At 38.8% G+C, this 22,585-nt stretch overlaps 2 protein-coding genes across 5 annotated transcripts in view; both read left to right on the top strand.

The window, feature by feature from the left end:
* LOC139959755 (uncharacterized) overlaps positions 1-22,585 on the top strand; it is a 66,054-nt gene that overhangs the window by 19,473 nt on the left and 23,996 nt on the right. For 2 of the 4 annotated variants that reach the window (XM_071957592.1, XM_071957593.1), the window contains one exon: positions 517-3,853. In XM_071957592.1, coding sequence (XP_071813693.1) covers positions 517-1,932 — 1,416 coding nt within the window. In that variant the 3' untranslated portion in view covers positions 1,933-3,853. Of the gene's footprint in view, positions 1-516; positions 3,854-22,585 lie in introns of those variants that run through there. The other 2 variants (XR_011790217.1, XM_071957591.1) reach the window with 2 other exon arrangements.
* LOC139959752 (uncharacterized) lies at positions 6,905-22,288 on the top strand. Its single transcript, XM_071957586.1, has 4 exons — positions 6,905-7,055; positions 12,996-13,158; positions 14,650-16,059; positions 20,574-22,288. Exons 2-4 carry the CDS (start codon positions 13,006-13,008, stop codon positions 20,685-20,687), a joined length of 1,677 nt encoding a protein of 558 aa, XP_071813687.1. The 5' UTR covers positions 6,905-7,055; positions 12,996-13,005; the 3' UTR covers positions 20,688-22,288.

Genomic DNA, 22,585 nt, shown 5'->3' with positions numbered 1-22,585 from the left:
AGAACCGTAACTCTAAAGCAATTTGTAGACGTGGTACATTATTTCTATGATTTGTTTATGACGTCAGCACAATTTGGTAGGGGTCAAAGGTCATTTGGCAGATGTTAACGTTGCTACCATGTGTTATCCCTACTATAGTTATGTCGATGAATCTGTTGTTCTGTGTTAGTGAAACTAAATGAAATGTTAACCATCTCGAGAATGCATGATTTCATGCATGAAATTGTTTTTTTACGAAACTTTTAGAGAAATAATCATGATTTGAAGGGAATTCACAAAACTTCAACATAGATGGAAAAAAAATGGAAAATGTGGGTTTCTCGAGAGGCATCGTAATGTTTCCTGTGATATATTTTTGGTGTATTCAGTCAAACATCTTGGATTATGTTCAACTTGTCTCTTTAAAACATGGATTCCATTGACAAATTGAAGATGCGCATTACCACGCAAGAGAATTTGTTTTAATTATTTCATTACTAACGTCCAGTTTCATATTATGGCTTGTTATCTTTCCAGGGGTGGTCAACACGCCCGTCTCATCACGAAGATGATGACGCAAAACCAACGCGCAGCGCAGTCTCAGTCAAAGTAGCCACTCTGTTCAACATGCCAAACCATGCAATTACCGATCTTGTTATCAGTCCCAAAGGACACAGAAAGATATACGCTCATCAAGTAATCGTTGCCAGTTGGAGTAATCCGTTAAAGCAGTTTATTCTCAGTGAACGTAGAAAGTGGCCTTTGGGCAAGGCCCCCGGTGAGGTCATTTTTCAAATTATACTGAAATCCGATGGCGCTTATATGTCTTCCGTGGAAGACTTTATTCGTTACATGTACACGGAGTCCATAGATCTCAGCCTTCAGACGGTATGGCATCATATTATTTTAACTACTGAGTACGACGTGGCTCCGTTGTTGGAAGTTTGTTTGCAGTTCATACACAAACAAATTGCAGTGGTACCGATTAGGCCCTACCTCCTCACATTCATGGATCAAGCGGCAAACTTCAACTTAACAAATTCCGTCGTCCAGAATACGATGCTCAGAATCCACAGTGAACTTTTCTTCGAAGATGCAGAGGTGGTCTCTTCCTTCGATGTCGATTTCCTCTGTGACGTCCTCCGAAGTTCTAACGTCGTTGCTGATAGTGAGTACGCCATCTTCCAAAAACTGAAGCCAAAGATGGATGCTTTGAAGCAGGCAGGTAAGACCCGAGAACTTCGTCGTCTTTTGGCTTTACTGCGTCTCACACAAATGAAAACATTAGAACTGAGAGAATTGTACTCCGGGGAATACATGGATGAGATGAGAAGCGCGTTCCCTGGAAGACTTGAATCTGCGTTGTGGACACGCGCGCTGTTCAACGAACAGAATTTTGACGAGGTACCAATCAATGTGGAGAGGCCGCGTCTGTATTTGGAAATTCCCGTGCCTTACATGGTGGAACATAATCGACACCAATATTACGATCAGGTTGACAACTTGTACGAGGGGAAAAGTATGGAGTTTGAGCAAAGGAAATTTCAAGAACTCCGCTTCAAAATCAAGAACGGCGAGCAAGTGTTAGAGGATGGTACGTACGTTAGAAGGCCCGTACACTTGAAGAGCTGTAACATTCCCGTTTACCAAGTAACGGCAGGCGAACACAGTGTTAAACGATGTGGAGAAGAGTGCCGATTGGAAATTCCTTCTGGAAAGTTTGAGTTTGTTACTGTAAACTACCAGCTTCCAAAACTTTTAAAGACCTTTAAATTGATATTAGTATTCAGAATCGAAAGTCAGACAGGAACCAAACGAAGAGTCATCGCACACACCGATACCAACACTGAAACAGCAGTGAAGTTCACAATGTATCCGCTTCCAATCAGTGAAGATTGTAGCATAAGCATTACTAACGCCGTATGCTATGCTTTTGAAAAAGAAGACGTTTAAAGTTTGGATTAGAATGTAACGTTGGGAGTCTTCATCTTCTCACAAGCTGCAGGGAGCGAACCTCTTCGTCTGGACTTACACACATTTGATAGACATGTCTAATGTCGAACTACGGTAGATCTGGTTATAACATTGGACATGGACGGAGGTGGTGGGTGGGGTGATGGGTGGGGGCTGTTATTGTGGGACAAAAAAAGCTGGACATAATTATATACTTCTTGAATGGATAATGAACAGTTTACACATAGCCTTAACCATCAACGGTCAAACCCGACTTGAGTGACGTATATTCAAGGATTTGAAACAGGTGCAAGTGGTTACTCTTATTATGATGTTCTTAATATCAAGCATAACTGCCATTATAATATATCACATCACCATAACCCAATCAATGTAACGGTGTGGTTGAGTCTCACTATAGTATGACGACTTATGTTACATATTCCAGGGACATAATAAAAATCCAGGGACACTTTAGTTCACGTTACGATAAATGGAGTCCGGGACTGTCCACGGAACCCATGGACGACTGGCCACCTGAATCTAGTAAAGTCCCCACACGTAAGTGTAGTAACACTTACTTCACGTTAGCAAGGCACACAAAGGCCCTAATATAAATATAGGTTTGTACAAATCTGCACCCAATAACTCATTCTACGCAGCCAAGTGTTACGCGAGCAAGGCCCTGTTATGGCCCGTACTGCCTGTATTTCATCAAATTACAACTTTTCTTTCGTAGAAATATTAGTTTCTTCCATGAAGAAGTGAGTCACATATTACATAAAAAACAAAACTTTTTTCAGCTGATTTTGCCGTGATGACCTCATTGATTCTATTGTTGCCAGATGTACATTTACAAAATACCACCAAATTTGAAAATTACATATCTTTGCGATTCATAATTCTATGAGAGTGTGATTTAGACCTATGGTTGGAGGAATTTTTCAGCATTTATATTGAGCAATCGACTTTTACTACCGGAATATACCTTTTAATAACAATGTAGCTGTTTTCAAAAATATGATCAACTTTATGTGAACTAAAATGACGTCACTTTTACACCCATCTCCATCTCGAACCAGTTTCAACAATATGTCAATAACAGCGTCGTGGACTAACGGGGAAGGTGAATGGTGGGAGGGGGTGCAGGAGATCTCGAGTGGAAGGCCTATAGAGTAAAACTGAGTATTAAGAAGGAGCCTCTTTTTTCATATTGGCAAAGAAAATGGAGACGGTTTGTTAAGATATCCATTTTCATCTGCGTTACGTGTTATAACAAGTGCATGGATTATTCTGAGGAGTTCAAAGGTTAAGTCTTAAGAATAAAAAAGAAACATCCAAAATGTACAAAATGTAAAAGGATCATATTAAAACATCTATAACACACGGAATTAAAGAGAAAGATCAGGTTTTTTTCAGGTTTCAATCAGGTTTTAATGAGGGATACACAGATGTAAACGCATGTAAGTAACATTAAGCTATATACTGACCATCTGTTGTTAGCAACACCAATGGCAAAATCTGTACAAGTAAATTTCTATGTTTGTTTCGTAATATGCTATACGTGTGTCAATGTATTTCTTGAGGGATCTTTTTCATTTTTATTTTTGTTTTTATTTTTATTACGATTGTATATTTTACTGTGTGGTTTAATTTGAATATATCATGTTTAAGAATGCAGTTTAATTTGTTTCGACTATTTACAACGTTATACCGTCCATCTTGATTTTTATATGCAAATGAGTTGAGGCATAGCATAATTAATTTAACACACTTATCATGACAATATTGTCGTTTTGAGGGCATGTAGGCAGCAATTCATCTCGCCTTTGAATGTAAAATAAAATAATATCATAACATGATTCTTAAATAAATCAGTGCAAGCCGAGAAATCTTACAACCAGACTAGTGGGATTGACCCATATCAATTATGGTAGGTGGTGGGTGGGGGGGGGGGGGGGGGATAGGGAGCTGTAGGTCAATGGTAAGAGCATAGGTCTATGTAAAAGCTGAAATGCACTATGTCGGTGGATAAAGCTGATGCTGCCCTGGACCATATTTATTATCTCTTTACCGACAAACTGTCCGAGACCGACCTACCAATATGCTGGTCGATGCACTGATATGACGCCAAACGTTTTGGATTTCCCACACGTCACCTTAAGGCTCCCCAAAACACATCCCCTCCCCTCAACGTCCCTCCCGCTCGTCTCCCCCCAAAGTGTAGGATCTCCCGCATTTCGTTCAGGTTCCCATAAAAACTTCCTCACCTCTCAATCACCCCCCCCCCCCTCCCTCCCGTCTCACCCCACAGCAGAAATATGTTTCTCGCACGGTACTCATTTAATTTGAGTATGTTTAACGCTTATGATAACAATGTCATCACATTTTCGTAACTGACTCACACCCAAATCGTTCAATCGGATTTGCCCAAACACATCCGCACCCCCCACCCACCCACCCACCCACCCCATTGCCTGTTAGAGAATTACCCTTTGATTATCGTCACATTGTCGGAAAGAAAATGAAGCCAGAGCAGGCACTAATTACATTATGACTTTTAAGTTGTTGTTTTTCTTTTATCATTTAAATAAGCATGTCATCTCAACTCCTTAGACACACAACCCCCCCCCCCCAACCTACTACTTCATGTCCAATGTTCCTCGTTTTTCTTCTACTTCGTTCTCCCCCTCGCCCAAACCTTGTCACAAACCATTGATAGTGACATTATATTTCCTAAATCATTCATTTTATCTGAATAATTTTAACGCTCGCGATAACCATGTCATCACAATTTATAAAAGACACACATTCGAATCGTTCACGTGGGACCCCCCCCCCCGCCACCCTACCCCACCCACTCCATGTATGTTAAGGAATACCTTGTGATTATCGTCGAAATGGAAAAGAAGTGGGAGCATTAATTACATGATGACTTAGGTGTTCTGTTCTTTTTTTTTTAGATTTCTTAGAACAACGTTCCCCTGGTTATACCGTCCATTAGCCCCCTCTTCAAGCCCCTACACAGGTACTCTTCCATCCAATGCATTAAATGTCTTCGTGAAACGCAGCACGCGACGATATTTGTTCTTTTAATTAATACTGAGTCTCCTAACTTATAGCATATTTCGATTCTCCTTACGAATAAATGTATAAATGCCATTAACGGCATCCGTAGGGACATCGTTGTTTAGGCCAAACTCCTATTATCGTCATGTCTAAATTCTGCTTTCTGGACTTATCTTTTGAAATGATTGTAATAATGATACCATCCAACTACTTCTGAGTCGTGTTTCTGTAGCGATTGAAATCCACTCGTTGAGATATTAATGAATGAATTTCTCGTACATTTTCACGGTAGGCCTCTCTGTGCAATGTCAATTTACAAGTATAACATTAGGTCCAAAGTAGTACCATTTTTCTCTCCATGTGCGTCTGTTACGGAAGAAACTCCGCGATACATATCTACGGGGTCTCCTACACGACATCATTATGAACAACGTCTTAGAGGATCAACGAGATCTTTTATGTTGATTTTTAAGGAATTTTTTTAATAACATGAATAAAGATTCACCTTTCCACTAATTTTCTATTATAATGGGACACATGAGAGGCGGGACAAAGACCATGATGAATCAAGCTCCGAGTAATTTCCTAACGATGAAGTCCAGCAATTGTTTAAAGAAAAGTTGAAAAGTTACATAATATTTCCTGATTCATTTTATCTCAAGATGTTTAACGCTCGCGAAAACATGTCATCACAATTCCTTAAAGACAAATCTTCGTCATCAAGACTTTCAATGAATACAGGTTAGGCACTTAGGCAGATGCATGGTGTTACATAAATCCACATTGGAAATTTGTTTCTGCTTAAAATTAAATTAAAATTGTCTCCACGCGATGAACAAAAAACATGTCATAATGCCATAGAATCATAAATAAGCAGCTAAGCCTACTTAAGTGTCTCAAACAATTAAAAATAAAACATCTGCCAAAATACCTACGAAGATGGCTTGCCTTCTGTTACATAAGGGCTCATCTACTTCTAGGCATATACTATACAGTAGCTAGGTGTGCGCCTATATAGTACCTCTCTGCTACTTTGAACCGCTACTCGATTAGCGCAATTCGTATACATTTCCCCCAATTACTTGTCTTTTCTTTAGCTGCAGATTGGTGACCAAAAATTATTAATATTATATAATATAATATTATATATATATATATTTATATATATATATATATTTATATATATGTTAATGCAATGGAGGTAAACGACAAAGGCAAATGAATATATATATTTATATATATATATATATATATATATATATATATATATCACCTTGTCACCTTGTGCCGGTGATGACCATGACTTTCATCCTCCAATCCTTCCGGCTCCTGGTTGCCCCTCGCAGTCTATCCAGAGTCAACCCAGTCGCCTGCTTGACACCATCCATCCATCGTGCTCGTGGCCTGCCCCTTTTCATGATCCATCACCCATTCCCACCATTATTGATTTTTCCAGGGAGTCGTCCGCTCGCATGATATGACCGAAAAAATTTAGTTGCTGCCTCAGGATCTGTGCTTCTAGTGGAGGTGAGGGTTTTATTTGTTCCATAATCGAGATGTTCATTCTGTGTGCAGTCCAAGGGACTCTCAATAGCCTGCGCCAGCACCATAATTCAAAACTGTCTATTCTTTCCCTCATTCCCTTTGTTATTGTCCACGATTCACTCCCATAGAGTACAACTGGGAAAACTAGTACTCTCATTAGTTGAATATATATATATATATATATATATATATATATATATATATATATATATATATATATATATATATATATATATATATATATATATATATATATGTATATGTATAAATAAATATTTATGTGACATGTGACTTGGACTTGAATACAATTGCTTCACCGGGGTTTTCCACGATATATATTTCGAGACCAAACAAGCGAGAAGCTGTTATCGTTGGTAAATACAGTGATTATTTATGCTGTGAACAGGGTTGCTGGGTATGGAAAATATCTCTCATCAATAAAACAGCAGGATCAAAAGTTAACCAAATCATTCATTATTCTGAGGAGTTTGAGGACTTTAACAATACTAGTAAGTCCATTTAATATTATAATTGCTGATATGGTGTGAAAAGATATTTGAAAAGTCTTCGAAACTTTGAAATGAATATAAGTAACAATCTATATAGTAGTAATCTTAATAGCTCAGTTTCAACACGCGTATATTATATACGTAAGGTATAGGCTATACAATTGTATTATGATAGGCAGTGGCGGGATTACAGGGTGCAAGGGGGGGGGGGGAGCCTGGGAGGGATATATTGAACATTGAGTGAAACACTGATATAGAAATGGAGAAAGTTGGTAGCCGCTGTGTGAACTATATGTGAGTGTCAAAGGGTCCCTTCCAACCCTTCATTTCCGATAAGACTGACCATTTGTTATTTATGATATCGCTTAATAAATTTGGCAGCACTTTTTCGCAGACAGCATTAAAACTTTTTAAAATGCGAAAGTACTAATGGGAAATAACCAATAAATACTGTAACATGTTACATCTATGGGCTTGATAAAATCCACAAATATCTCCCAGGGCCTTATGCCCCCGTGGGAATGAGGAAACTGAAATATTTTGGTATAATTATAGATAGACAGGCCTGACGGATAGATAGATTGACAGATGGACAGATATATAAATAGACGTATAGATATAGATAGATAGACAGACAGACATATTATATAGACAAACAGATTCTTCAGACAGACATATACAGAAAAATAGACAAACAGACAGATGGATAGATAGCTGGCAGTCAGAAAAATCATACGAATAAGTATATATAGACAGACAGACATAGACGTGGATAGACGGACATAACAAACAGACATTCAGATATAGGTAAATAGATAGACATATAGATAGATAGCTTGACAGTCAGATAAAACATACGAATATATATAGATCGTGCAATTATTTCTCGTGCAATTGACATCAGAGCGGAAACATCTCTTCAACGGCTCTCGATTATTTACTTATTTTCTGTCTTTCGTGCATTTTTCTGGCCTCATTCTGAGGCATTTAACATTATCCTGTGAAACAGGAGGATTTTATTACGAATTTGGCTTAACATTGATATAATTTGTACAAGTTTTTTCAAACGATACAAGTGCCAAGGCGCCACTTGGCGCCAGGCTTTATCTCAGAAAATGAGTACCGGATCCGCGAAAATGCCGCCAAACAGTTTCGTGTTGAAAACCAACAGTGTGAAGCTTGTTGATGCCAATTTTAAATCTACGGACATATTGAAGTCTTTGGCCAACGACATTGGAAAGAAAAATATTCTCGGGTGTGTTAAGACTCAAGGACAGTGGATCTTAACGGTAAAAAACAAAGAAGATGCAGAACTTATCCAAGAAACTGGATTAAAAATAGGGAATGAGGTATGTGACATCATGGGAGTGACCAAGACCATAATAACCGTAAGTGTTTTTGGAGTCCCAATGTACATTACCGATGATGAAATCTCCGGAAAACTGGAAGAATACGGATGCAGACTAAGATCCCCATGGGTACGTAAATATTACGAAGACTACCCCGACATAGAAAATGGCATCAGATACGTTAGACTCGAATTACCAAACAGTGTAAAGTCTCTACCGTACGCAATCACTATAGAGGGAACTCACTTAAGATTAAAGCACAATGGACAATCACGGGTGTGTAATCTCTGCTTATCAGATGATCACATAATGCGAGAGTGCCCACAATACACGTGTAGAGAGTGCGGTCAACAAGGGCATTCAAGGAACCGCTGCCCTGAAATCCTCTGTTACAAATGCAACAAGCTGGGCCACACGAGTTACCACTGCAATGAAAAGGACGACACGGAAACAATGGATGAGGACACAGAAATCGAGAACCCAATTGACAAGCCAACGACTTACGAGGACACAGAGAAACCAACGACTTATGAAGCACAGGAAAGTGAATCGAGACCTGAGAATACTGGGGTATTAACAAAAGATAAAGATGAGGAATGTATTAGTGACCTGAAAGAGAGAAGTCGGCAGACTAAAGTTCAGCCGATAACGGAGAGCGAATTAAATCAACAAGTCGGCGCAAAGATAAAGCGAACCCTATCATCGAATGATGGAGCAGACTGGATAGTCGTAAAAAAGAATAGCACAAACCAGCAACAGAGGAAGAACATCCCCAGGCCCAACGTCACAACCACCAGGCGATATCACACAAGGGAAAGGGAACGAACAGAACCAAAATAAGATTTATATTCTCTTACTTACCAATTTTAATGTTATCAGTAATGGCGTCACCTATACTCAACGATATTAACGGCTTCAGGGAAAATAATGTCTCGTGTAAGTACCATAACATAGACTCTTATAACAATCTGCCCCCTCATCACGGTATATCACTGTACCACCACAACAGTCGTAGCCTAAACAATAAGTTTGACGATGTTAACGATTTCATTTCTGTATTAAATAATGACTTTACGGTAATTGGATTCACAGAAACCTGGTTCAATGATAATTTTTCTCCCCTCATAAAATTGGATAATTACAAACTTGTTGAAAAACATCGTAACAATAAACGGGGCGGTGGAGTCTGTCTATTTGTATATAAAGATATAAGTTTTATTTGTAGACCCGACCTATCAATTTTTAATAATTCTATAGAATCTCTCTTTATAGAGGCTACTAACATAAATTCAAAAGATAAATTTCTTATCGGCATAGTCTACAGACCACCTAATGGTTCTTTAGATGAGTTTAATGTTAATCTGGAAAATATTTTCAATATCATTTCGAATAAAAACTGTAAAACCTACATAATGGGAGATTATAATATTGATTTAACGAATGCAATCAAATCAACTACGTTTTTAAATATTCTCTATTCGAACGGATTCATCCCTACAATAACTGTCCCAACTCGTATTAGTAGCATTACTACAAGCCTGATAGATAACATCATTACAAACGACGATTCTACCATTACTTCAGGGGTTCTCATCACTGATATAAGTGACCATTTTCCGATATTTCTAAAAGTGGTAGGGAAGAAAATCATATCTAACAACACCATCTATAGACGTAATTACAATACTAACAACGTAAAGCGGTTTACTTCTGAAATAAGGGACACATATTGGGATAATGTTTTAAACGAAAATGATGTCAATTCTGCTTATAATACCTGTTTTAATTATCTCAGTTCAACTTATAATAATTGTTTTCCTATTCGCCAAATCAATCATAAACAGCGTTTTAGAAAGAAACACCCATGGATTACGAATGGTATTTTGACTTCCATTAAAAGGAAGCACAAACTTTACAGACGTCAGTTAAAGTCTCCTACAGTTATGTACAAGTCTATGTATACAACGTATCGTAATAAGCTTAATCATGTAATCAGACTTTCGAAAAAGCTCTATTTTGACAATAAATTTAATGAGAGCAGAAATAACACAAATCATACATGGCGTACTATTAATGAAATGTTGCACAATAACCGTAAAGAATCATCATATCCTGCTGTTTTCAAAGATGGTGACCAAGAAACCAGTGATGAAAATATCATTGCGAATAACTTCAACAATTTCTATGTAAATCTTGGACCATCGCTTGCTAGTAAAATAAAAAACAAAGGTAAATCACATGAAACCATCTGTGATAACAATAGTCATTCAATATTCACATTCCCAGTCACTGAAGAAGAACTTATTAAAATCGCAACTTCCAACTTGAAACCCAATAAAGCAGCAGGATATGATGATTTCAAACCTGGTATTATAAAAAATGTTATTCCTTTCATTGCTAAGCCTTTGACCCATGTATGTAATTTATCATTTAACACTGGCGTATTCCCAGATAAACTTAAAACGGCAAAGGTTATACCAATCTATAAAAAGGGAGATTCAAATGTATATGAGAATTATCGACCGATTTCATTGCTTTCCTGTTTTTCTAAAATCATAGAACGACTTATGTTCAATCGCATATTTAATTTTCTTAACCAATATAATATTCTCTGTAAAGAACAGTACGGCTTTCGACCCGAACATTCTACTGAACTGGCTTTGGCAGATGCACTTAACAGTTTACATACTAGTCTGAATAATGGCAAAAATTGCATTGGTGTATTCCTAGACCTTTCGAAGGCGTTTCACACGATCGATCATACCATCCTTATCAATAAATTATTTTCATACGGCATTAGAGGAACTACTCTCAACTGGCTTGAAAGCTATATTTCGAACAGATATCAGTATACCTTGTATAAAAACTCTAGATCCGATCTTGCTAAAATTCGTTGCGGCGTTCCACAGGGTTCAGTCTTAGGTCCTTTGTTATTTATTCTATATATTAACGATATTTGTCATGTCTCCAAACTAGCCAAAATCATTCTCTTTGCTGATGACACCAGTATTTTCTTCGAGAGCGACGACATAATCACATTATCTTCCACCGTGTCAAATGAATTAAATAAATTCTGTAATTGGTTTTCAGCCAACAAATTATCACTAAATGTACAAAAAAGTAATTACATTGTCTTTAATACTCGTAATACACTTACTTGGAATAAAGATATATGTATGGATGGTAAAATAATTAAACAAGTTTATACTACTAAGTTTTTAGGTGTAAATATTGATTGTAAACTTAGCTGGCGCAACCATATTTCAACTATTTGCAGTATAATTGCACGGAATGTTGGCATATTATCTAAGTTGAAATATTATCTATCGGAAAACATACTCAGAACACTATACCAGACCCTGGTTGTCCCGCATCTCACTTATTGTTCCATTATTTGGTCTGGTACATACAACACCAACCTTAACAATCTTATAATACTCCAAAAGGCAGCCATTCGCCACATAACACACTCAGCCCCACGTGAGCACACCAGTCCCCTATTTAAGAAACTCAACTTACTAAAATTGCACGATCTCATTAAAGTTAAGCTTGCATTATTTGCCTACAAGACCTGGAATGGATTACTACCAGCTGCCTTTGACAATTTCTTAACCAGTAACAGAGATGTACATAATCATAATACGAGGCATGCTAATCATGCCCACTATAATCTCTACAATACCACCATTGGAACTTTAAGCCTACAAAACCGTGCAACAAAAACATGGAATCTTCTAATGAACGATTTAAAGAGTAAAAAGTCAGTCACATCCTTTAAGAAGTGGTTTTGTAAGGAAATAATAGCTAGTTACTGACTAAAACTAAATTATACCTGTATGTAATTACTATATATATATATATTGAACATTTAATTTGTACTTATATCTATGTATGTATTCATACACATATATATATATATATTTTGTTTTTTCTTTTCTTTTCTTTTCTTTCTTCAGGGAGTCTTACACATTGTTAAGCTTTTAAGCTTTATGGAAGACTTCCTCCACTTTGTACTTTCGTGGCAAACAAATAAATAAATAGATAGACAGACAGACAGACAGACGGACGGACAGAAAAGGAAATGATCACTTAAGGTTCCTTTCAAAATTGTCTAAAATTTAGTGCAGGAATGCCGGGCCGAATACATTAACAACTTCACTTTTACTGTGTGCTGAACGTTTTATAACATAATATATCTGTTCGACACGCGGCTAGTTTTAGGGTCATTATTACTTCCAATAAGTGCAGTACGTTTTTCATAATTGGCAGTAATAATGCACTTGAGGGTTTGTGCTTGTGTCACAATTACGTGGTGGGACCAATTAATATGATGGAAAAAACACCACCGTCTGAAGTGAAAGACAATTGAAGCGCATTGATATAGGACTATATCTGTTTTAGGCAATAAGAACAAAAGTAAATTTCCAACTGGTTTCAAGATGGAAAAAAATTCTCAGCATTTGTGTGTAGGATAGAATAAAAGGTAACTTGCTTTTCATTGGAGCGCCATTGTGATATGTTTCCCTATTCATGGTCCCGAAATGGCCCTCGAAGCTTCTGTCAGTAATATTTAACACTTGTTCTCTTACAGGACATAAACCATGGATTTATCTGACGAAGAAGAGTATGGCATAGGCTTGGGCTATGGCTATAATCATATGCAAGATATGGCAAGATTCATGCTTATGCGGCAAATGATGTCAATGCAACGGCCCGACAGATATCATCATGGAGAGAGTAGTACTTTCATCAAGGTAAAAATGTGTTCAGATCAATCTGACGAGTTTTCACTAAAGCGATATATGTAAGCACGATACGAAGTTATGGATGGTCATGGGAATTTAAGAAAATATAGACAACATATGTGCTGGAAAAGGCATAAGGAAATATAAGAAAATATATGAACTATATAGGCTAGACGGTCCTGAAAAGTTAAAGCATTTCAATACTGGAGGTCAAGGGCGTAGGAACCGGGGGGCTGGGGCGCCAGCCCCCCAGTGAAAAATGTGGAGGGGCGGAAGTATCATTCCGCCCCCTACCCCCGGTTCGCAAGTGAAAAAACCCCTTTTTCATTTCCAAATGAGAAAAAAATCTCATTTGGAGCACCAAATTGCATCTAAGGCCAGGTGAAAATACAAAATAAGGTTTACAAAATGGTGTGGGTGTTGAAGTGTGCTATATTGCACCAAATTGTATCTGAGGCCACCTGGAAATGCAAAAATTCCAAAGGGGAGGGGGACACCCCCTCCCCTTACACCCATCCCCCAGGCCGGTCATCAGTCTTCAGCCCCCCCCCCCACTCAAAAGTACCCTCCTACGCCCCTACTGGAGGTAGCTATAGACTTCTATCCTAAGAGGTACCCAATGCTTCCTTAATTGGGTAGACGATGCCTGTTTTCTGGTAAAAAATGAATTATTTGATTTGGGGGAGAGGAGGGTGGGAGGGGGAGGGGTAGAGAAATATTGGGCAAGGAGGTAAGCCCCCATATCCCCCTACTAATACTTTGTGGGTTACACACCTCTTCACACGATAACAAAGCCTAGTAATAACTTGAAATTGTAGTTTCAACTGCATTTCATTATTATAGACAGGGTTATGGATTGGTGTCGGGAGAGTCCGTATTGGCAGTCACTTTGAAGTATCTTAAAATCGGTAATAAAAAAAATAATTATGACCATTAATATAGGGAACCTTTATACCCCGACCTTTAGTCCGAGTCACAAATACTTTGTGATATACACAAGAACATGTGTATTAAGATAACACGATTTACACATGTCTCAAAAAGTCAAATGAAAGATCTCAAGAACCGTAACTGTTAAGCAATTTGTAGACGTGTTACATTTGGCAGATGTTAACGTTGCACCATGTGTTATCCCTACTATAGTTATGTCAATGAACCTGTCGTTCTTTGTTGGTGAAACTAATTGAAATGTCGACAATACCGAGAATTTATGATTCCGTGCCCTGACATTATATTTGACGAAACTTTAGAGAAATAATCATGATTTTAAGGGAATTCACAAAACTTCAACAGAGATAATTGAAAATGTGGGTTTCTCGAGAGGCATCGTAATGTTTCCTGTGATATATTTTTGGTGTATTCAGTCAAACATCTTGGATTATGTTCAACTTGTCTCTTTAAAACATGAATTCCTGTAAATATTGAAGGTGCGCATTACCACGTAAGAGAGTTTGTTTTAATAGCTTCATTATTTGATATTATGGCTTGTTATCTTTCCAGGGGTGGTCAACACGCTCGTCTCATCACGAAGATGATGACGCAAAACGAACGCGCAGCGCAGTCTCAGTCAAAGTAGCCACTCTGTTCAACATACCAAACTATGCATTTACCGATCTCGTTATCAGCCCCAAAGGACACAGAAAGATATACGCTCATCAAGTAATCGTTGCCAGTTGGAGTAATCCGATAAAGCAGCTTATTCTCAGTGAACGTTGGAAAAAGGGCTGGTCCAAGCCCCCCGATGATAAAATTCTTGAAATTATACTGGAAGATGACGAATCTTTATCTTCCATGGAAGACTTTATTCGTTACATGTACACGGAGACGATAGACCTCAGCCTTCAGACGGTATTGCATCATATTTTTTTAGCTACTAAGTACGACGTGGCTCCGTTGTTGGTAGTTTGTACGCAGTTCATACACAAACAAGTTGCAGTGCTACCGATTGGGCCCTATCTCCTCACATTTATGGATCAAGCGGCAAATTGCAAAATTACACAGACAGTCGTCCAGATTACGATGCTCAGAATCCAGAGTGAACTTTTCTTCGAAGATGCAGAGGTGGTCTCTTCCTTCGATGTCGATTTCCTCTGTGACGTCCTCCGAAGTTCTAACGTCGTTGCTGATAGTGAGTACGCCATCTTCCAAAAACTGAAGCCAAAGATGGATGCTTTGAAGCAGGCAGGTAAGACCCGAGAACTTCATCGTCTTTTGGCTCTACTGCGTCTCACACAAATGAAAACATCAGAACTGAGAGAATTTTACTCCGGGGAATACATGGATGAGATGAGAAGCGCGTTCCCTGGAAGACTTGAATCTGCGTTGTGGACACGCGCGCTATTCAACGAACAGAGTTTTGACGAGGTACCAATCAACGTGGAGAGACCACGTCTGTATTTGGAAATCCCCGTGCCTTACATCGTGGAACATAATCGATACCAATATTACGATGAGGACGACAACTTGTACGACGGGAGAAGTATGGAGTTTGAGCAAAGGAAATTTCACGAACTCCGCTTCAAAATCAAGAACGGCGAGCAGGTGGCAGAGGATAGCATGTACGTTAGAAGGCACTCACACGTGGAGAACCGTAACATTCCCGTTTACCAAGTAACGGCAGGCGAACACAGTGTTAAACGATGTGGAGAAGAGTGCCGATTGGAAATTCCTTCTGGAAAATTTGAGTTTGTAACTGTAAACTACCAGCTTCCAGAACTTGAACTTGATGACAAGACCTTTAAATTGATATTAGTATTCAGAATCGAAAGTCAGACAGGAACCAAACGAAGAGTCATCGCACACACCGATACCTACACTGAAACAGGAGTGAAGTTCTCAATCTTTCCGCTTCCGATCAGTGAAGATTGTAGCATAAGCATTACTAACGCCGTATGCTATGCATTTGAAAAAGTATGGATTGGTTTGTAGCGTTGGGATATTTCCTCAAGCTGCAAGGAGCGAACATCTTCAACTGAACTTACTCACTTGATAGACATGTCTTAGGTCGAACTACGGTAGACGAAGGGGGTGGGGAGGGGGGCAACTAGTATGTTGGAAAAAACAGCTTCACATAGTTCTATACTTCTTGAATGGATAATGAACAGTTTACACATAGTTTTAATCATCAACGGTCAAACCCGACTTGAGTGACTTGTATTCAAGTATTTGAAACAGGTGAGAGTGGTTACTCTTCTTATGTTGATCTTATTATAAAGCATCATTTCTATAATGATATATAATATAACCATAACCGAACCAATGCAGGATAGGTAACGCGCAGACATTCGGGCAACGGAAAAAATTACTTTAAGCAAAAACCCAAAATGAACAAAATGAAAAAGGATGATATTAACACATCTATACGAAATTCAAGAAAAAGATCATGTTTCAATCGGCGTTAATGAAGGATACACATGCAAAAATATCTTGGCTATATACTGACCATCTGTTGTTTAGCAACACTAATGGCAAAATCTGTACAAGTAAATTAGTATCTTTAATTCGTAATATGCTACACGTGTGTCAATGTATTTTTTTAGGCTTTTCTTGGTAGAGAGGGGGGGGGGCTAGGGGGGTCGTTTTGGTTTATTAGGTTTGTATATTTTACAGTACGGTTTAATTTGAATATATCATGTTTAAGATGCAGTTTCTACTATTCAAAACGGAATATCGTCCATCTTGATTTTTATATGCAAATGAGTTGAGCCCTAACGTTTTCTTTAACTGATAAAATTTCTTTAACTGATAAATGCATGGTAAAGTAGTCGTTTGAGTAGGCGTGTAGGCAGCACTTCATCTCGCTGTTTAAGAATGCAGTGTAATTCGTTTCGACTATTTACAACGGTATACCGTCCATCTTGATTTTAATATATGCAAATGAGTTGAGGCCTAGCATAATCAATTTAACACACTTATCATGATAAATGCATGATCATATAGTCGTTTTTGTGGGCATGTAGGCAGCACTTCATCTCGCCTACGAATGTAAAATAAAATAATATCATAACATGATCCTTCAATAAATCAGTGCAAGCCTGGAAATCTTACAACCAGACTACTGGGATTGACCCATATCAATTATGCTCGGTGGCAGTGGGTGTGGAGTGGGGGGGGGGGTAGGGAGCTGTAGGTCAATGGTAAGAGCATAGGTTTATGTAAAAGCTGAAATGCACTATGTCGATGGATAAAGCTGATACTGCCCTGGACCATATTTATTATCTCTTTACCGACAAAACTGTCCGAGTCCCGACCTACCAATATGCTGCTCGATGCACTGATATGACGCCAACAGTTTTGGATCTCGCACACGTCCTTAAGGCTCCCACCCCCCCCCCCCAAAAAAACATCCTCTCCCTTCAACGCCCCGTCCCATTCGCCTCCCCCACAATTTAGGATCTCCCGCATGACATTCAGGCTCCCCATGAACACCCCATCCCCGTCTCCCCCACCGCAGAAATATGTTTCTCGCCCGATACTCATGTTTTTCTGAATATGTTAAACGCTTACGATAACAATATCACCACAGTTTATTAAGCTGACGCACCCCAAAATCGTTCCATCTGGTTTGCCCCACCCCCCCCCTTTCCCCATCCCAGAAATACCCTTTGATTATCGTCACATCGTCGAAAAGAAAATGCAGCAAGAGCAGGGATTATTTACATTATGACTCAGAAGGTGTTTTTTTTTCAATTTCTTTGATCATTTGAAATGATTTTGTCGAAAGATGTTTAACGCCCGCGATAGCATAGCATAACTTAGAGACTCACACCCAAACCGCCACCCCCCCCCCTCCCCCGTGTCCAATGATCCTCATATTTCCCCTTTTAAATCTACTTAGTTCTCCCCCTCTCACAACCCTTGTAAAATACCATTGATAAGTGACATAATATTTCCTAGGTCATTCATATAATCTGACATCTTTAACGCTCGAAATAATAATGTCATCACAATTCCTTAAAGACGCACCCCAAATCGTCCCATCGGGTTTGACCCTGCCCTTACCCCTCCCCACCCACATGTCTGTTAAAGAAATACATTTTGATCTTCGTCACATCGTCGAAAAGAAGAAGCAGCTGGAGCAAGAATTAATTAAATTATGACTTTATGACTGAATTTGGTTGTCTTAGAATGACGTTCCCTGGTTACACCGTCAATTAAACCCCTCTTCAACCCCCTATACTGGTACTCTTCCATCCTAATGCATGACATGTCCTCGTGAAACGCAGCACGCGACGATATTTGTTTTTTTAATTAATCCTTCCTGAGCCTCCTTAACTTAAAGCAGATTCTTCTTACGAAAGTGCTTGGACACACGTTGTATATATGCCATTAACGGCGTCCGTAGTGACATCGTTATTTAGGCCAAATTCCTATGTTCATCATGTCTAAAATCTGCTTTCTGGACTTATCTTTTGAAGTGATTGTGATATTGGCAGCCTCCATCTACTTCTGAGTCGTATTTCTGTATCGGTTAGAGTCCATTCGCTGAGATATTATTAATGTATGAATTTCTCGTACATTTTCACGGTAGGCCTCTCTGTTCAAGGTCAATTAACGAGTATAACATTAGGCTCAAAGTAGTATCCTTTTACTCTCTGACTTCTCTGATACTATCTACGAATGCCCATAAGCTAATTTCTCATTGCCAACAACCTCTCCAAGTCTCATGAGGCGTAACGCACATTTGTTATCTAACAGGATGGTCGATTGGAGATACGGTAGATTATGAAACAAGGTTCCACATTGACTTCTTGTGACTCCAAAATGACCAAAAAATTAGGCTTCTTGTACTTAATGTGTCACAACTACGTATTAAATATGAGATTGGTCCAAGTTTCCCTGGAGATGTCGTGTTTACAAGGTTTTACAATTTGACCTCTAGTGACCTCCCTCAAAAACAATAGCCTTCTTCTACTCAATGTGGTACTTCATCACACAAAATATGAGATTGGTACAAGCTTTCCTTCTTGAGATATCGTGTTTACAAGCAAGCCGTCACACACATACACACACACACACACGCCTGCATGACTACATAGGCTACGATTATCATCGAAACCACAAAGGGGCACATTGTAATGACAAGGCTTACTTAGAAGGTTTTTTTAAACAAGACTAGAGAAAACGTACATAGTACGTACGTTGGAAGGCCCGTACACTTGGAGAACCGTAACATTCCCGTTTACCAAGTAACGGCAGGCGAACACAGTGTTAAACGACAAGTAGAAGAGTGCCGATTGGAAATTCCTTCTGGAAAGTTTGAGTTTGTAACTGTAAACTACCAGCTTCCAAAACTTTTAAAGACCTTTAAATTGATATTAGTATTCAGAATCGAAAGTCAGACAGGAACCAAACGAAGAGTCATCGCACACACCGATATCCACACTGAAACAGGTGTCAAGTTCTCCATCTTTCCGCTTCCAATCAGTGAAGATTGTAGCATAAGCATTCAAGGGCGGCGGAAGAACTTTTAATCTGGGGGGGGCACCGACATCAAAGGGCACTTTGCAGAAAGTCGATTGGACTGATGGAGCCTTATATTTAGTACCCTTTGTAACTCTTATTGTATTATCTTATATGCGTATACACATCACTTCATCAACGCCCCCCCCCCCCCCTCAAGGAAAATATGCATACTAGCACTGCAATATCCAATGTGCAAATTGGGAAACAAGGAACAAGTTTTCTTTTGAGACAAAATGAGGTGAAATCATGCTAGTTGCTAACGTAGGAATCTTCCGAATTAGAGTTTATTTCTTGTCAATATCTTACAAATTTTTCCATTCGAAATAGCTTTGACTTTGACCCACAGAAATTCATTAAAATTCAGAGGCGTAGCCAGGATTTGCAAAGTTGTATGCACGACTATCTGAGCGGAGCGCAACCATCGGTTGGCGCGGAGCGTACAAGAAAATTTTTGGTTTTACAAGCCCATCAGATGGCTGGAAACGGCCCTTCCCGAGTGTTCATTCTGGTTCCCCAGCCTCTTGCTAACTTGAGACACCTCAATTTTTTTTTATGTAGAAAATGGCACATTTTTAACCTGAGGAAAAGTGGGGGGGGGGGCATGTGCCCCCTGTGCCGCCCACAACGTTTCTATGTTATGTCATTTTCCAGTTAATTTTAGATATTCGTCAATATGCTATAGCAAAAAATTTGGTAATATTTTTCGGGCAAGTCGCTACAGCCCCCCAAATCAAATTGGGCTCCTACGCCTATGGTAGTAAACATTTAAAACTTCCCGAAATATTTCATTCGACGTGGGTTTCGCTTTGTAAACTCTTTTTTATTTAGAATTTTTTATGTAGAAAAAGGGCACATTTTTAACCTGAGGAAAAGTGGGGGGCACGTGCCCCCTGTGCCCCCCCCCCGGTTCCGCCGCCCTTGTAAGCATTACTAACGCCGTATGCTATGCATTTGAAAAGGAAGACGTGAAAAGTTTTGATTGGAATGTAGCGTTGGGATTTTTCATCTTCTCACAAGCTGCAGGGAGCGAACCTCTTCATCTGGACTTACACACATTTGATAGACATGTCTGATGTCGAACTACGGTAGATCTGGCTATAACATTGGACATGGACGGAGGTGGTGGGTGGGGTGATGGGTGGGGGCTGTTATTGTGGGACAAAAAAAGCTGGACATAATTATATACTTCTTGAATGGATAATGAACAGTTTACACATAGCTTTAACCATCAACGGTCAAACCCGACTTGAGTGACGTATATTCGAGGATTTGAAACAGGTGAAATTGGTTACTTTTATTATGATGATCTTACCATAAAGCATACATGCCATAATGATATATAATATCACCATAACCCAACCAATGCAGGATACGTAACAGTGTGGTTGAGTCTCATCATAGTATGACGACATATGTTACATATTCATGGGACTTAATTTAAACTCCAGGACACTTTTGTTCACGTGACGATTAATGGAATTCGGGGACTGTCCACGGAACCCATGGACGACTGGCCACCTGAATCTAGTAAAGTCCCCACACCTGTCCCCACCCACAGTGTAGTAACACTAACTTCACGTCAGCAAGGCACACATAGGCCTTAATTTAAATATAGGTTTGTACAAATTTGCACCCGATAACTCATTCTACGCAGCCACGTGTTACTCGAGCAAGTCCCTGTTATGGCACGTGCTGTCTGTATTTCATCAAATTACAACTTTTCTTTCGTAGAAATATTAGTTTCTTCCATGAAGGAGTGAGTCACATATTACATCAGAAACGAAACATTTTCAGCTGAATTTGGCGTGATGACCTCATTATCTATTGTTGCCAGATATACATTCACAAAATACCAACATATTTGAAAATTACATATCTTTGCGATTCAAAAGTCTATGAGAATGTGATTTAGACCTATGGTTGGTGGAAATTTTCAGCATTTATATTGAGCAATCAACTTTTACTACCGGAATATTCCTTTGTAATATCAATAGCTGTTTTCAAATATATGATCAACTTTATTTGAACTAATATGATGTCACTTCTACACCCATCTCCATCTCGAACCAGTTTCAACAATAAGTCAATAACAGCGTCGTGGAATAACAGGGAAGGTGAATGGGGGAGGGCGGGAGATCTCGAATGGAAGGCCTATAGAATAAAAACTGAGTATTAAGAAAGTTCCCCTTTTTAATATTGGCAAAGAGAAGGAGAGGAAAGGCAGAAGGTTTGTTAAGATATCCATTTCCACTGCGTAACGTGTGACAACATGTGCATGGATTATTCTGAGGGGTTCAAAGGTTAAGTAAAGGATGATATTAAAACATCTATACCACACGGAATTAAAAAGAGAAAGATCAGTATTTTTCAGGTTTCAATCAGGTTTTAATGAGGGATACACAGATGTAAACGCATGTAAGTAACATTAAGCTATATACTGACCATCTGTTGTTTAGCAACACCAATGACAAAATTTGTACAAGTAAATTTTTATCTTTTTATTTCTAATATATGCTATACGTGTGTCAATGTATTTCTTGAGGGCTCTTTTTCATTTTTCATTTTCTTTGTATTACGATTGTATATTTTACTCTGCGGATTAATTTGAATATATCATGTTTAAGAATGCAGTTTAATTCGTTTCGACTATTTCAAGCGGTATACCGTCCATCTTGATTTTAATATATGTAAATAATGAGTTTAGGCATAGCATAATTAATTTAACACACTTATCATGACAATATAGTCGTTTTTGAGAGCTTGTGGGCAGCAATTCATCTCGTCTCTGAATGTAAAATAAAATAATATCATAACATGATTCTTCAATAAGACACTGCAAGCCGAGAAATCTTACAACCAGACTACTGCGATTGAGCCATATCCATTATGCTCGGTGGTGGTGGGTGGGGACTGGGGGGGGGGTAGGGAGCTGTAGGTCAATGGTAAGAGCATAGGTATATGTAAAAGCTGT

Source organism: Apostichopus japonicus, chromosome 19 (genome assembly GCF_037975245.1).
Source record: "Apostichopus japonicus isolate 1M-3 chromosome 19, ASM3797524v1, whole genome shotgun sequence".
Taxonomy (NCBI): Eukaryota; Metazoa; Echinodermata; class Holothuroidea; order Aspidochirotida; family Stichopodidae; genus Apostichopus; species Apostichopus japonicus.
This window is presented reverse-complemented; position numbering and strand designations above follow the sequence as displayed.